We start from the raw sequence: 16,691 nt of genomic DNA, 5'->3' as shown, positions 1-16,691 counted from the left end.
CCCTTACCTCTTCATAGTTTGATCTTTCATGTTTAACCTCTTAATCTATCTAGAATCAATAGATGTGTATCATGAGAATGTTAATGGATTTTACTCCCCACCCGCACCCCAAATAGCTACCAAAGAACAAACAATTCTACATTGAGTTTTAGGAATAAAAACTGTTCGCAGCAAACTTGCATTAAACCACTGCAGATGTAAGACATTGAGCTGACACAAATACCGTAAGTCACATTAGTTTGTTTTTTGTGCTTTTTTTAATGTTAGTGTTAAAGAACCAAGCAGCTTAGTAAGGATGTACCTCTAGGCAGGAAACAAATTTTTACATACCTAAGCAATTTTACTGTAAGGTCAGTTGATCTAAGAAGTGTTTCAGAGTAATTTATGGAGTAACTCCTAAACTAGCTATGTTTTATGAATTTTCATATTTATATAAAATATGTGCCAAAACCCTTCATGTTCATATAGAGGTTTATGTCGTCAAAAAGGACAGGCTTTGTAGTAATACAATATGACATCAAGAGAGCCCTCAGCTCCTTAAAATATATGGCAGAAAAACACAACACGAAACCTGTGACCAAGGCTAGAGAACACAGCATTGTTACAGACAATCTTACGCTTAAACATCAGGTGAGATTCTCATTTTACTAAAATTCCGGGTTCCAGTGTGGTCTGTACAAACTCCAGCAGACAATCCACTGTGTCTAGGAAGTAAATATAATGACTTTTATTTTTAAGCTTCATGTAGTCTTTTAAAATTTCTTTTTTTAGGGAAGTGTATTTAAAATGTACACAGTGCAGTAGAACAAGCATGTTAACTGTTATGGGCTGAAATTTGTCCCCCTAAAATTCATGTTGATGCCTTAACCCCTTAACCTCAGAATGTGACTATATTTGGAGACGGGCCTTTAAAAAGTTAAGTTAGAAGAAGTCAGAAGAAAATCGAACACCGAACACACAGAGACACCGGGGGTGGGTGGGCAGTGGAGAAAAAAGGCCATGTGGGGACACAAGACAGTGTCTATCTCTCAGGCAAGGAGGGGGCCTCAGGAGAAAGCAAACCCACCAACTTGCTCTCAGACTACCAGGCCCCAGAACTGAGAAAATAAATTTACGTTGTTTAAGCAACCTGTCTGTGATGCCTTGCTATGGCCACCTTAGAGAACTAATACAATAACAGAAACATCAATGTATATTAAAAATGTTTTCTGATAGAAGATATAATAAAAATTTGGAAACCACTTATCCAAAGCACTTACCTAGGTTGTAAATGGTTTCCTCATCTGCACACAGAAGGAACTTACAACTTATGCCCTCAACAAGCAAATGAACTTTTTTCCTATTTTCCATTTAATTATAAGCTGATCTCTTTCATTAAAGGAAGTTCATTTCTGGCTTTCTTTTCTTCCCCCCTCCAAAAACAGGTACCTATTATTCTGTTTCTGTAAAGATAAAGGATTATTGCTATTTTGATAACCTATGCCATATTTAATTGAAAATTTTAAAATATTTGAATTTGTTCTTTGGATCAGTTGGAATATATTTCCTGATAAACTACTAAACCATTATTAGCAGAATCTCAGTTGCAAAGCATATTCCACTTAGCAAAAAAAATTTACTAAGTAAAGCCAAGGATGATAAAGTTTATAAGCTACAGTTTTATTCACATAAACAATGTAGTTTGTGAATAGCTTTTGCTACCTAGAAGCATTTGATTTATTTAGTTGTACTTTATAAGTGAACTGCTCCAGGCTGTTCACAGGTTATACATATTAAGGGAATTCTAGTCTTCGTCTGGCATTTATAAAAGCACTTAATTTTAAACTTGCAGAAAACATGGTACTTAAATAATTTTAAATATTATAAATTTGCCTCCCTCAATACAAAAGTAAACCAAACTACATTTCTTTCTAGTGTTGTTTCTATGCATAGTTTTATATTTGAAGTCAGTTACATACAATATCATGTATACTATAAAATATGCATTTTACACATAAAGGCACATGAGAGTATCTTTTAAATAAATAAAAACATATCTGTTGACCAATAGCTTTAACACAAGACAGACATCAAATCCTCTAACATCGTATGGTGAAATGCTATTTGTAGCTGCATTTAAAATCACAACTTTCCCACATACATAAAAACTTGCAGGGAGAAAAAAGTTTTGTGTGTAAAGTAACAAAAAAATGCATTATTTTAATCTACTCATTTAAACTGTTTTTCAATAATCATATTTAAAAATCTTTACCTATTTTATTACCCAAAGGAAATCATTTAAATCTACCAAATGAAAAGAGAAACTGAATGTTGACATAAATTATATTTATTGTGTGAAAATGTCAAAATTCAGAATTAAGAATAAAAATATAACATATAACAAAATAGGCATTTAATTGTTAAAATACACCTGGATTTACAAAACATATTTTTAAATGTTTTTAAAACGCGTAAGGAATAAAAATTAATTTTTTGAGAGCTATATAAAATGTGAATTCTATATTATATTTAATTTCAAAATCATTTATTTTTATTAAATGAAGTCAGTAGCTACACTACAGTAAACACAGATAGAAAACAAAAAGTTTAAAAACACGTATACTCCTGAGATAAATATTAAAAAGATGGCAAAAGTACGAGTTTAGTTTTAAAATTGAGTAAATGTTACAAAAAGCTGTGCAATTTTCCCTTTAAAATCCTTTTCAAAATTTACATTCTATCTTTTCTTATTGCTTTTTATCACATTTCAGCCACCTCTCAAATTCAGGTTGTTATGAATTTTAGATCTGAAGTCAAATGCTTTTAACTCACTCAGTGTGCTTGGTAAGTCCGATGTACAAACTCCAAGAACATATACAATGCTCACTGGAGTACAGGTGACCTGATTGTTAAAATTCGGTGAGTTAAAAAATGTGAATAAAATCTCATGTTCTGAAGTAAAATTTTTAAAGTAAATATATTAAACGACAAAAAATGTACTTAATGTTATTATCAGATACTAGTATATGTCTGTTGTGTCAGTACAAGTTACCAAAAGCACCAATCTTAACAAGGTGATATAAAAATCATTCTGTTTATACTATTTTCACTGGGATATAAAGGTTTGTTTTCAATTAAATGTAACATTATGAATCTGTTATTCAAAATATACATCTAGAAGTCTGTCTAAATGCCAAATACAGAATCTTATGGATGCCATTCTTAAGTGCAAGAGAAGTGCTATCATCTTAAATTAAGAAATTATTTTGGAATTATTTATTTATAAAAGTAATTTTGGGCCAACATTTTTATTCTTGTTACTTTAGTACACAAGCTGTTTCCCAGTTGTAAAACAGAAGTCTTTGGACCTGCAGTAGGTTTTCCAGTCTTTCTGCCTTTAATTTCATAGTTTAATTTCAAGGCATGAAAGAATTAGAATCACCTAAAAGAGTTACTGCAGCTTCTGATGGAACAAGGGAGTATAGGGAGCACCTTGATCTCTGAAAGTGTCTAACCTTTAAAATAGGACTTTATTGAAACTTTTAATAGTATCTCACAGAATATATTTTGATTAATTTCAAAAACCTTTAGGTACAAAAAGTATTTCCAGTCTCTCTCACTGAGTACTGTTTTCAAATCATATAATTGGTAGAATAAAGATCTGAGAATCTATTTCAAAAATATATTATATTTAAATTAGGTCAAATTATGACTTACACTTAAAGAACAAAACATACCTCAAGCCATATAAATATATCCTGTTTGTATAGTTCATGTCTGAAAGTAAATCAACTCTATTTTCCAGACACAATTTAAACAAATCATCTATAAAAAAAAGGTGTATAATCAATATCATAGTAATTAAAATTTTTAAAGATTTAAAAAAATATAAAAATAGTTTTAAAATTTTGGTTATAAACTCCTAGAAGTCCCCCTTCTATGTGCATGTATCTTACAAAAAATACTTAATATCTAGAAATACAGGCTATTGAACAAATAGTAAAGAAAGTGCTGAGTTCACTGGCTCTTTTTCTAAAGTTTTCCTTCAGAAGTATCCTCCTGAGTGGGGATGTATAAACCAGAGTTAACAGTAAATCTTGCTAATTTGTTCCAAATGCTGATTTTATGTACTGGTCATTGTGCTTCCTTTATTTTTTAGCCATGAAGAACACAAATAATTAATTATCAAGTCAGGTCCTTGAGTATTAATCTTCTCACTAAAATCGTTATGGTTATCTTGCCCCAGTCATCAATATACAACATGTTTCTTCTTCTGAGAAAGAAGAATGTCCCACTTCACCTTGCTGATATTAAGAGAACTCCTCCATATGTCTTGTTTATGAGATCACATCATGAGCATCACCATTAGGTCGCTGTGGCACAGCCAAGGGAGGCAGCGGCTTCCCATAGAAATCTAAGAAAAGAAAAAAAAACCAAATGCACAAAACAGTTATGGGAAATCAAGATTTTTGACACAGTTCATTATTTTTTAGACATTTCCAAAGAGATAAGCTTATAGAATCTTGGCATGCCTCTCTAAAGCAGACTTCCTTTTCTCTCGTGCATTTTAAATCTTAAGAGACGGTACCAACGTTCCATCCTGTTGAGCCAAATTATACTCTATTGCTTTTGCTTTCAATCCACACATGAATTAATCATGTATTACTTATTATAATGGTTAAAACATTCCTTGCTTATGTTTTACTCTCCAGTCCAATTTCCATTCCTTACTTCTTAAACTTTGACTACTGCAGCAGCCCCCAAATTTGGATTCTTACCCCAAATATAGCCACTATCAAGTTTGTACTTTACATTGCAACAAAAAATACTTTCCTAAGCACCAAATCTAATAATAGCATTTTCCCTTTTAAAAATAAAAGCATTTCTTGAAAAGTTATAGCAAGTTCAGACATCTTACCATATATATGAAGTCTTCACAATCTGGCCCTAAGCCTAACTCCACTTTCAACACTCTGTAATTTTATATTTTCTCTTTCTTACCCACTCAATGCACATACACCTAATCTCCTATCACTGGCAACTTCATGTTATTCTCCAACTAAACAATATTCTTTCCTGCCTCTCCACCTTGAAATAGTCTGTTTCTTCTGATTACTGACTCTTCTCGTTCTTTGAATACCTCGTTATGATGCCACTTCCCCTAACTGCCCATGCACACAGTACTCCTACTGTGCATAGTACTCCAACTGTACACCATAGAACTCATTGTCATATATTCTACAGTAAGCTGAAGAATTGTCCTCTCTATACAGTAGGATCCTCACAAAGGCAGAATGTACATCTTATTCATCTTGTAATTACCAGTGTTTTAACAAACAACAAAATACTTGTATGTTAAATGAGTTCAATAACAGAAAAAATATGTCATATGAAAAATTGATATTTTTTCTTCATATGTATATGTGTGTACATATAAATATACACACTAACATTACATAGTTTTCTGACAACAGAGTGAATATTTACATTGACAATGTATCTGATGTATGTGAGTTCACTAAGAGTTGTATAATAAAAAAGAAATAAATCTTCTGTAGTCAATATAAACATCATGATGTAAAGTCAGTAAACTAAACAGAGATATGACAGTTCACTGAAAATACCATTTCACTAATTCTGCTATAGTCTAAGGACAAACTTTTCTGTCTTTAAAAAAAAAAAAAAAAAAAAAAAAAAAACATGAATTTTCACTAACGATTATCAAGAAATATTTCATTATTGACCTAAATAGAATTCTGGGGGAAAAAAGCAAATAGCATATTTATATTTATGTACTTTTTAAATAAAAATATTTAAACTGGTTTGATATAATTTCAAATTATATGGTAATGCTTTTCTAAAGATTAAACTTCTGAGTTTTTTCCTAGTAAGTGAAACCAAGTTCTAGACTAGGTAAACACAGAGCTATCAAAAAACGAATTGGATGTTCTTAACAAACAAGTTTATTCAGCTACAATTATCTATAATTCTTTTGCATTCTAGAAATATTTTACTGAAGAGACCTAGATGATAGTCTGAATCAGAACTTCTCCCTGTTTTATAAGGCAGTTCTCTACTTCTCCAAAACATCCTTCCTCTAGTTTTGCATCCTAGAATTCTAATGCCATAAACTAGCTAGACTATAGCATATGTTAGTTATATTCAAAGAAAACTGTTCCCTTAATTCAACAAAAATGTTAGTAACTTTCTTTCTACTTAGTCGAACTTTATTAGGTTTACTGATTCGATCTCTGATTTTATAAACTGTGTTGATCTTCACTTTAATATTCAGCGCTGGTTGTCTTATTAGGAGTAGACAGAAAAAATTATGTGGCATTATCACTGAGTATATTGAGCATATACAGAAAACTACAGCTTTTTAACACTTAAGTTACAATTGTAAGGTCTTGTAGTTCAATTATTTTAAAACCTTTCCTTTTTATAACTCCTTGTATAAATATATCATGGATAATAAACACAAGCTATGATTCTTTTTACCTCTGTATTCTAAGGTAAACACCAAATCAAATGATACAGATGTAAAGCACACTAAAGAATAAAAAATTAAATAAAATGAAAAAAAGTATAATGAAAAAGGATGGCTGTGGATTTGACAGGCTTCCAAAACTAAAACATAAGTTTGTTGAAGTTATAAGGTTAAAGAAAAGTTAATGTAACATGTACAGATGATATCTGAAAACCAATCCTTTTGCATTACCATTATGACGTGTTTCACCAAGAGGCTCAAGTTTTGGAAGTCTAGTGACTTTAGGGGTTCCCCAGCCAACTAAAGAAAAAGAAAAACATTTTAAAAACACTGTTAAACAAGGCTTCTTTAGGTCTGTTGAGAGGATCCTTCCCTGGAAAGGAAGCATATGTAACATTCAATGTCAATTCAAATATATTGAATGACACTATGGAAAGCCAGAAACCCATTTTAAATGGCTTCTACATTTTAAAATGTAATTATAGGCTGCTAACATCTGCTTTAACTTTTCAATAACTTTTAATAAAAAATAAAAGCACCTTCACCACTATCAAAAACAAACTCATGATATCATTCTAACTCTACGCAGAAACTAAATATTTTCTTAATAAATTGAATACTGAAAATGAGTCGATAAGAGATTCTTAAAATGTTACCAAATAATTTCTAAAGCCTTGCAGCAGGGATATAAGGGCACTATACACATATTTCTCTAGTCATTACATATTTATTGACCACCTATAGTAGGTGAGGTACTAAGCTTAGTGCTGAAAAGTTACTCACAATTATTGTGCAAGTTAAGTCCTAGTGTTTTATATGCATTACTCCATTTAATCCTCGTAACAACTTAGGACATGGGTACGTATATTGAAAATATATTAGAAAAAATTAATACATCTTGGTTTCAAATGTTAAGTTTCAGGATGAAAGGTCCAATTTTTTATTTTTATTTTTTTCCGAGATGGAGTCTCACCCGTGTGTCACCCAGGCTGGAGTGCAATGGCATGATCTTGGCTCACTGCAACTTCCGCGTCCCAGGTTCAAGTGATTCTCCTGCCCCAGCCTCCTGAGTAGCTGGGATTACAGGCACGTGCTACTACACCCAGCTAATTTTTTTGTTGTTGTTGTATCTTTAGTAAAGATGAGGTTTCACCATGTTGGCCAGGCTGATCTCGAACTCTTGACCTGGTGATAAGCCCGCCTTGGCCTTAAAAAGTGCTGGGATTACAGGCGTGAGCCACTGCGCCGAGCCAGTCCAATGTTTTAAAAGCTCATGTTAGCCATCCATCATGAAACTTAAATTAACATGTTGGTACTGATATTTCAAACAGAACTTGAACATATTCTAGGAAATATTGGGTATAATTTTCTTACTAGTTTTTACTTATTTTTTTCTTCATAAAACTTTTTTTATTCAAAAAAGCAATGGACATTTTTGTTAGCAAATTTTGTCCAAATTAGAGTAAAAGATTCTTCTTCACAAATACACAAGATAACGAATATGCAGAATAAAAATGACAAGATTTCTTTTTTTCTTTTTTTTCTCTATTGTTCAAAGCAATATTTCTAAATTCAGTATCAGTATCAATTCACTCACCAGGAGGAGGGGGTGGGGGTGGTGTTGGACTCTCAGAAGCACAGTCATCTATATTAAGTGGTTCTACCCGGTGGTTCCTTTTCATTCTTAGTTTCTTAGTTTTCTTTCTACCATTAGCTACAAGAATATAAACATGAAACTTCGTATCTTTATGAAAAAGTGAACTTTTATAATAGAAAACAAAGAATACAACAAAAATATTGATATTATTAACAAAAAAACATCTTGACTATTCAACTTTGGAAATTGTTACAATAATTAAATGTGTACTGGCATTTACTAAGAATATATATATATATATATTTTTTTTTAAGAATATATTTTTTAAGTGATAGCTTATTGAATGAATGAATGGCCAATGAATATGATACAAAGAGCCAAAATTCTACATTTGAATTTCTGAGAGGTTTTTCACCAAAAAAAAAAAAATGTCAGATGAAACAAATATAATTGTCTAATTGCAAGAGTTTCCATGAAATTCATAATAATCTGGGAAAATAAGCTACTCATTACTGTGTCACTCAGTATATTTCATTTTTTTTCAGTGGAATATGTAGAATGATTCTAGGTATAAATAGTCCAAAAATAATCCCTTGAAATGTGACATAAAAGGCCCTAAACAAATCTAAACATGTTACTTATTTAAAATAACCCCTACAAGGCTATGCACAGCAGCTCACACCTGTAATCCTAGCACTTTGGGAGGTTGAAGTAGGAGGAATGCGAGAGCCCAGGAGTTAAGAGAATGGTCTGGGCAACATAAGGAGACCACATCTCTATGGAAAAAAATAAAAAGCATGGCTTTGTTTTCACGTGCCTGTAGCCCCAAGTATTCAGGTGGCTAAGGCAAAAGGATAATTTTGGGCCCTGGAGTTCGAGGCTACAGTGAGCATGATTGTGACACTGCTATCCAGCTTTGGTGACAGAGTGAGACACTAGACACTATCTCAAAAAAAAAAAAAAAAAAAAAAAAAAAATTAAATAAGTAAATAAACAAATTAAATAACTCCTAAAGAAGGTAGGCCCAATACAATATAAACATGTAACCAAAGTCACATTAGAACTAGCTGAATTGAATGTGTTCTTTCTTAAAAAACTTATTTACATATTGTAACTTAAACACATATAAACACTTTAAGGAAATCTATGTTAATGTATAAATTTTAATAGGGTAAACTAGGATGACACAGTAGTTAACTAAATTTAGAACATCAGTGTTACTGCAATTTTTTTTTTCTCGCTCAGGCTGGAGTGTAGTGGTGCGATCTTGGCTCACTGCAACCTCCACCTCCCAGATTCAAGTGATTCTTGTGTCTCAGGCTCCAGAGTAGCTGGGATTGAAGGCGTGTGCCACTACACCCTGCTAATTTTTGTATTTTTTGTAGAGACGGGCTTTTGCCATGTTGCACAGACCGGTTTCAAACTCCTGACCCAGTGATGGGCACTCCTTGGCTTCCCAAAGTGCTGGGATTACAGGTGTAAGCCACCTTGCCCAGCCAATGTAACTGTAATATTTCAAAATTGCCGTGTGTGTGTGTGTGTGTGTGTGTGCATGCAATGTACTTTCTAAATGGGAATTATCTGTAACATAAAATATATACATTATCTGTGAAGCCTACAAAACAAAAAATACAATCACACTTAGAAACAAATTATTATTCTAAATAAATTAGTGTTGTTTGAAACATTTCACTTCATATAAAAACAAATAGGTCTTTGTACAATTAAAGTGGTAAGCCTAACAACTGGAAGAATAGATCCACAAGATGTGGAAGAACACAACCACCAAACAGTACTTTAGGGCAGGCAGTAGTTCAGGGTCATGGAAAAGCACAGGATGTGGATCAGATGATCTGGACTGGGGTCTCAGCTTACACAGACAGGATATATGATCTTAAGTTACTCAACCTCTTCAAGTCCCTGGTTTCTTCATTTATATAATGGAATACTATACCCCTGGGATTGCAATGTTAAATAACAAAATATTATGTTGAATAATATAGCGCATCCAAAGGCATGTTTTAAAGTATAAAATATGTTAGTTATTATTACAGTTACATGATTTACTATCTGAGATCTCCCTGTGCTATATTTTCAAATCATTTGCCAAAATTACTTTGCTCTTTAACAAGCAGTAGAGAACTATTTAAAAACTTAGAGACCACCGTAATAGGTCTACTTCCTTTTCAGCTCGGCTGACAGTTATATGGGTATAAATATGACTGCCCTAACTTCCCAACTGATAAAAAGTATAACTTTCAAATCTAATATTTTCATCCAGCAAAATATCCATGTTAGCTAATCTGTATCTCAGGAATTGAAATCTTATTTTCATAAGGCCGGTGACACTATAAAAATGTCTTATAAATAATGAAGCCATATTAATGACTAAAAATGTCAAGGAAGCAACAATCATAAGGCATCTCTCATGTGGCTGACACTGCTAGGAGTAGAGTTAATTTCTAAGTAACCCTAAAAGTCTTGTGAATAAAGACAATGTTTATCTGCATTTTAGAGATGAAGAAACTAAAGAATGTTATATAACTTAACGTGTATCTAGTAGATAAGAGAGTCAAGATTCTATCCCAAGTTGTCTGATTCCAAATGCAGGCTATATCCCTACCATACCAAAAATCATGAACGTTCTGTTATATAACATAGCCAGTTGGAAAAAGAAAAGCAATTATGAGTTGAAGATTTTTTATATTAAAATAAGAGAAAAACGGCTACTTGACAAGACATTTTAAAAATGTTCTACCGATTATGTTTGCAACCTACAGCAATAGCCAGTCAATAAAGGAAATGATGCTGATGCAGCACTTATGAGCCTTAAAAAACAAACAAAAAAACCTTAAGATGTTAAATTTATTCCAAGAATTCTTGAGAGCTATGCTGTATCCCAAATTTATGAAAATAAAATTAAAAATGGAATTTTCTGCTAAAATCCTTGTAAGTTACAAAGGACCACATTTTAAGCCATCATGGAAAAACATGTTAGGAACAAACTGGCTGAATAATAAAAGACCTTGAGAAAATCATGGTAAACATGGCATTGAAGACAGAAAAATATTGCAGTACTCGTTTATAAAAACAAACATAAAAAATGAGATGAAGTGTAAGTTTTATTTATATATACATAAGATAATTACTTTAAATAACTAGATTACCTGATTCCAACGATGGCCGGTCTGTCTCATCTTCATTCTCTAACTGCTGTGTTAATGCCTCCTTATAATTTTCTACTAGTCCAAATTCATTATTTTTTTGGCCACTGTCATTAACTTGACCTTCTGTCTCTATTTGCTCATGCTCCATTTTATGTTTCAGGTGGCAGCCATCACTGTCTGTCTCCATTTTTTGCTTTTTTTCCTCTCTTTCAAGTTTTCTTTCATTCTAACAAAAAATAAAATACATTATCTTTACTATGATGGTTTTATCTAAGATGGTTTTAAGGGAGAAATCAAATACCTTAACAGCATTCTGTAACATCAAGGACACTGTGAGATTCCTATTTTAAAAATGATTTCATGAATACATCATTAAAAGATGCCAAATGTCAAACCTTCAGTAAACACAGAAAGTATAACGAAAGAAAACAAATATTACCAGTAATTCCACAAACTAGAGATGACTGCTATTCATCTGTATTATTCGGGATATAATCTGTTCAGTATATAATCACTAAGAGATGATTTTCTCTGCCAACCCCCACAGGTACATACACACATCATGTACAGACATACATCACCCAGAAACATACATAAATGTATGTATCTATATATACATTTACAAATACATGTAGATTATGTATTTGATGTTTAAACAAAAAAGAAAGTTTTTATTGAAGAATATACATTTCTTTCCATGCCAATGAATATATGAAGTGCTCAGAACAGTGCCTTACACATAGTAAATGCTACATAAATATTAGCTACAATTATTTTCAATTATATTATGTTTAATGTTTATAGCATACCAATTCTATACCAATGAACAAATAATTTATTTCCAATTTTTCATTATTTTAAAAAATAGAATCATCCTAATAGCTTTTTTTTTTCATTTTTTTTTTTTTTAATTAAATTGCTAAGAGTAGAACTGTTGAGTCAGTGGGTAGGCAAATTTAAAAATGTCACACATAGTCACAAACTTCCCTTCAGAAAAACTGAATCAACGTATACCCCAGGCAAAGGGTTGGGACAGTGATTTTTTTCTACGTCATATTCAATACCACATATCATGATTGACCTTTTACATCTCTGCCATATTAATACATATTTTTATCTTAGTGTTATTTTCATTTGAGTTTAAGCTAAAATTTTTATTGCTAGCAAAAATGAACTATTACTGACTTTTTTTTTTCTTTTTCTTTTGAGATGGAGTCTTGCTCTGTCGCCCAGGCTGGAGTGCAGTGGCGCAATCTCGGCTCACTCCGCCCCTCCAGGTTTAAGCAATTCTCTGCCTCAGTCTCTGGAGTAGCTGGGATTACAGGCACATGCCACTACACTCGGCTAATTTTTTGTATTTTTTAGTAGAGACGGGGTTTCACCATCTTGGCCAGGCTGGTCTTGAACTCCTGACCTCGTGATCCACCCACCTCGACCTCCCAAAGTGCTGGGATTACAGGCGTGCGCCACCATGCCCAGCCACTTATTGACATTTTAAATTTTTTTTTAGGAAACTGTCTTTGGTAACCCAATGCCCACTTTTCTATTAGATTCTCATTATTTTCATAGTAATTTGTAAGAGTTATTTTGTTCATACGTGTCACTAGGACTAGTCACAGAGCCACATGAGACTATGTGTTCTATTTTTCACTAGAGTTTATTTCTTTTCATTTTTGCTTTTTAACTTTGTAGAATAGCTCTTTTAAAATTGGGTAATACAAGATCTATCTGCCTTTTTCCTTTATGATTTGTGGCTTGATTGTCCTGCTTTGAAATGTTTTCCTCCTCCAAGCACATATAAAGACTTAACTATATTATCTACTAGTAACTTGAAGACTTTGACTTTTTAAAACATATTTAAATTTTTGATACTTTTGGAATTTAACTGGGTATACAATATTCAATAATTTTCCTTTTTCCAAATGGTTAAGTTGTTCTATTATTCTTTTCTCTCAGATTTGAAATGTTATCTTTATCTTGTACTGAAATGCTCATACATAATTAGGTTTATTACTATTTGTTCCATTGATCTGTCTGTCTCTTCTAGAACCAATACCTTCCAATATCTCACTATTTAAATTATCCGCGGTAATAATCAAAAAAATGTTAGGTGCTTCTGTACCAAGAAACATGCTAAAAAAGTTTTGTGGGGAAAAAAAGAAAATCGGTATGTTAAAAAAAAAATATATATATATATATATATATATATGTAGCTAATTTGTTTTTATTTCTTTACTGGCCATCTTCTCGAAATTATTATAGTTTCGAAGCATAAGTGTACTTTCCCCATGCCACTTATTAATTTGAGAACCTCCTGTATGTGATATACTATGTCGTACACCACTATTATTCACTTCTATACATTGTGGAAAACACGGTGCTGGGAGAAGCACTAGAGCCTTCTACATAATTTATACCCATGGTACTATAAAATAATTAGCCATTATTTATAAAGCAAGCCTTATTATACATAGAGAATAACTGATGTTTCAAAGTAAAAAGCACAACTTGACCTCTTCTCTCTCAATATTTTTAAAAGAACATAAAACAAAACTTGACAAATATAATATCTGATAGAATGGAGACAAAACAATAGCTCATGCTATTAAGATGGTCTTACTATAATTAGAAAAGTACATATTTAGGGTGAATGCAATGAGGTTAATGAAAGATTGAATACAATTAAACCTCCTGGTATCCAAGCAACTTAAAAACAAATGTCTCATATTACCAACTATTTTGCAAAATAAAGCAATACCAAAACTATCCAATCATCTTCTTACCTGCGGAGCTGCCTCCCTCCTCAGTAGCAGCCCCAAGGAAATTTAAACAATCATCCACCTTTCCAGATGAGCACCTGTGTGGAAGGAGGCAGTGACAGGGGAAGAGGAATGGGGAACACACAGGCAGGACCAGTGACGGGGAAGAGGAATGGGGAATACACAGGCAGGACCAGGACGTCAGCCTAAGGTTTAGGAAGCACTGCCTCAGAAGAGGCATGGCTGCCGCCAGCCATAAAAGCAGAGCCAATGCAAACTCTGGACATGAGCAGAAAATGAAAACAAAGACACAGATACACATACGCACACACATACAACGCCTTAACTTCTCCATAATTAAAATCTACAAATTAATGTTAGTAAAATTTCTGATTTAAAATGGAAATAAATGATGTTCAGATACAGGAGAATTTATTGCAGTTTCAAACATCCTTAAGTATCATGGAAAAACAGAAAATTGTTTATGTACTCTAATGCATTCTAAATAAATATTACAAATGGGCAGTAACAGCAATATGGAAACACAGAAAATGTAAGTAAGAGTAAATATACTATTACTATATGAAATAAATGACAAAATAGATTTATCAACACAGCAACTACAATAATTGCTACAGTCAACTTTTATTTATTGTCATTTAATTCTGAAGTCATATTCCCCCTTTTACACTAGATTCAAAGGTAATTTAAGAGAAAGACAAAGCAGTAAACCTTTCATCAGTCTCTCATCTCCAATTTCTTATAGAAATAATCTCTCTGAAGAAACACTTCTGTTTCCCTGCCTCCTTTCCCAACTTTCCACCTTCTTTTCCAAGTTCCAACTTATAACTTAAGATACAAAAATTACATTTGCCATCATTCATACCTCAATGATTACAGATGCTATTGGCTGGAAAGGATTCGTTGGTTCTGGGTCCAATTCAGCCAGACTACCGGTTCCATCAAGTTCAGCCTGCTCTTGTTCATTTTGTTTTCTATTGTTCAAGGAAAAATAATTGAAATTACCTTTGAGAAAGGGCTGAACCATGTTTAAGAAAACTGCAATAGGTATAAGGCTATTACATGTAGTAATTTAAATATCTAGACATGGTTTTCAATTACTGAGAGCATTTCAAAAATCCTTATGCAGGCAAGAGGCTTCTTCCCCACTATGTAAAGACTAATCACTTCATTTTTTAAAAATACTGATAAAAATGACATTTCTTATGACTGACTTCTTAATATCAACAGTGTAATTATTCTTCCATGTGCCAAGGGTATTACTGATCAACTTATTAATTACCCTCCAAAATCAATGCTGTCCTCTTTACTGGTGTTAACAAATAGTAATTATTCTTATTAACTCTTAAGGGCCAAGTCTTCTCTTATAAAACTAGGAAAACATTCCTTCAACTCAACCTATGTTTTCACTTCTGCATAAACATGTTTCTTATTTAGTATAAAAGAATAAAAGACTAGAATATCTATAGTTTGATTCTATAGAAGTATATGACAGAGTAGTAATATAAAATATTTTATCAAGTTGTATATCATATTTGAACTAGATAACTTCCATAATAGTGTTGAGTGGCTATAAAAATAAGTTACCATATGTATCATTCAGATTAAATAAGTATTTCCATATCAGTTACCACTGAACATTTACTATCTCTGTGATTTATAGTTAATGTTGTTCCATATATGATGAATAATGTTATTAAGATGAGCAGCTGGCCGGGCGTGGTGGCTCACGCCTGTAATCCCAGCACTTTGGGAGGCTGAGGTGGGTGGATCACGAGGCCAGGAGTTCAAGACCAGCCTAACTGACATGGTGAAACCCTGTCTCTACTGAAAATACAAAATTAGCTGGGTGTGGTGGCGCATGCCTGTTATCCCAATTACTCAGGAGGCTGAGGCCAGAGAATCGCTTGAACCCAGGAGATGGAGGTTGCAGTAGGCCAAGATTGTGCCATTGCACTCCAGCCTGGGCAAAATTCCATCTCAAAAAGCAAAATTCCATCTCAAAAAAAAAAAAAAAAAAAAAAGATGAGCAGCCAAAGACCAAAAAAAAAAAAAAAAAGAAATACAAATATTGTGGATTTTTGACTGGACTGTAAGTACGGTATAGCAATGTAAATGTTCATTACCATAATATTTACTAGCTGTGTTGTAGATGGAAATACATATCCTTTTATTATGAACCTAGGAAGCCAAGATTTGGAGATTTGCAATTTACTACTTCTGTGACTTTGCACCTGGATCTTTGAGCCTTAGCTTTCCCACAAAGTGAATAAAAATAACCACTTCAGAGAGCTGTTTCAAGGGTCAGATAAAGTAATATATGTGAGACCACTCTGTGAATGAACTTTCTCACAAGATAGCCATTGTTATTAATGTTATTTATTAGTAAGCAAATTCAGGAATACAGTATTAATATATTATTTTTACTTGGCATGTGTTACTGTTTTTCAAACACTACAAATGACTATCTGAACCAATTAGATTGGATTTAGTGAAGTAAAAAGGTTGTTTTTAATCACCCGTCTCCGAATGTCAATTTACTTTTCATTATGGAATACTGGCTCAACAGGAGAGGTCTCCTCAAGAGGAGAGGTCTCAGACCACAACTGGCAGGATAAGGAGAAAGAAAGAAAGGGTAAGGAGTACCAGAAAAGCCTGCCATAACATGATCTAGAATATAG

At 32.7% G+C, this 16,691-nt stretch overlaps 1 protein-coding gene across 7 annotated transcripts in view; it reads right to left on the bottom strand.

The window, feature by feature from the left end:
- Positions 1–2,308: 2,308 nt before the first annotated feature.
- Positions 2,309–16,691, bottom strand: part of ARL13B (ARF like GTPase 13B) — a 71,098-nt gene continuing 56,715 nt past the window's right edge. For 5 of the 7 annotated variants that reach the window (XM_007986146.3, XM_073009666.1, XM_038003197.2 and 2 more), the window contains 5 exons: positions 14,876–14,984; positions 11,231–11,456; positions 8,064–8,180; positions 6,698–6,766; positions 2,309–4,393 (listed from right to left, as the gene is read on the bottom strand). In XM_007986146.3, coding sequence (XP_007984337.1) covers positions 4,317–4,393; positions 6,698–6,766; positions 8,064–8,180; positions 11,231–11,456; positions 14,876–14,984 — 598 coding nt within the window. In that variant the 3' untranslated portion in view covers positions 2,309–4,316. The remainder of the gene's footprint in view (positions 4,394–6,697; positions 6,767–8,063; positions 8,181–11,230; positions 11,457–14,875; positions 14,985–16,691) is intronic. The other 2 variants (XM_073009667.1, XM_038003199.2) reach the window with 1 other exon arrangement.

Source organism: Chlorocebus sabaeus, chromosome 22 (genome assembly GCF_047675955.1).
Source record: "Chlorocebus sabaeus isolate Y175 chromosome 22, mChlSab1.0.hap1, whole genome shotgun sequence".
NCBI lineage: Eukaryota > Metazoa > Chordata > Mammalia > Primates > Cercopithecidae > Chlorocebus > Chlorocebus sabaeus.
The sequence above is the reverse complement of the archived record's forward strand: the minus strand, read 5'-3'. Positions and strand labels throughout refer to the sequence as shown.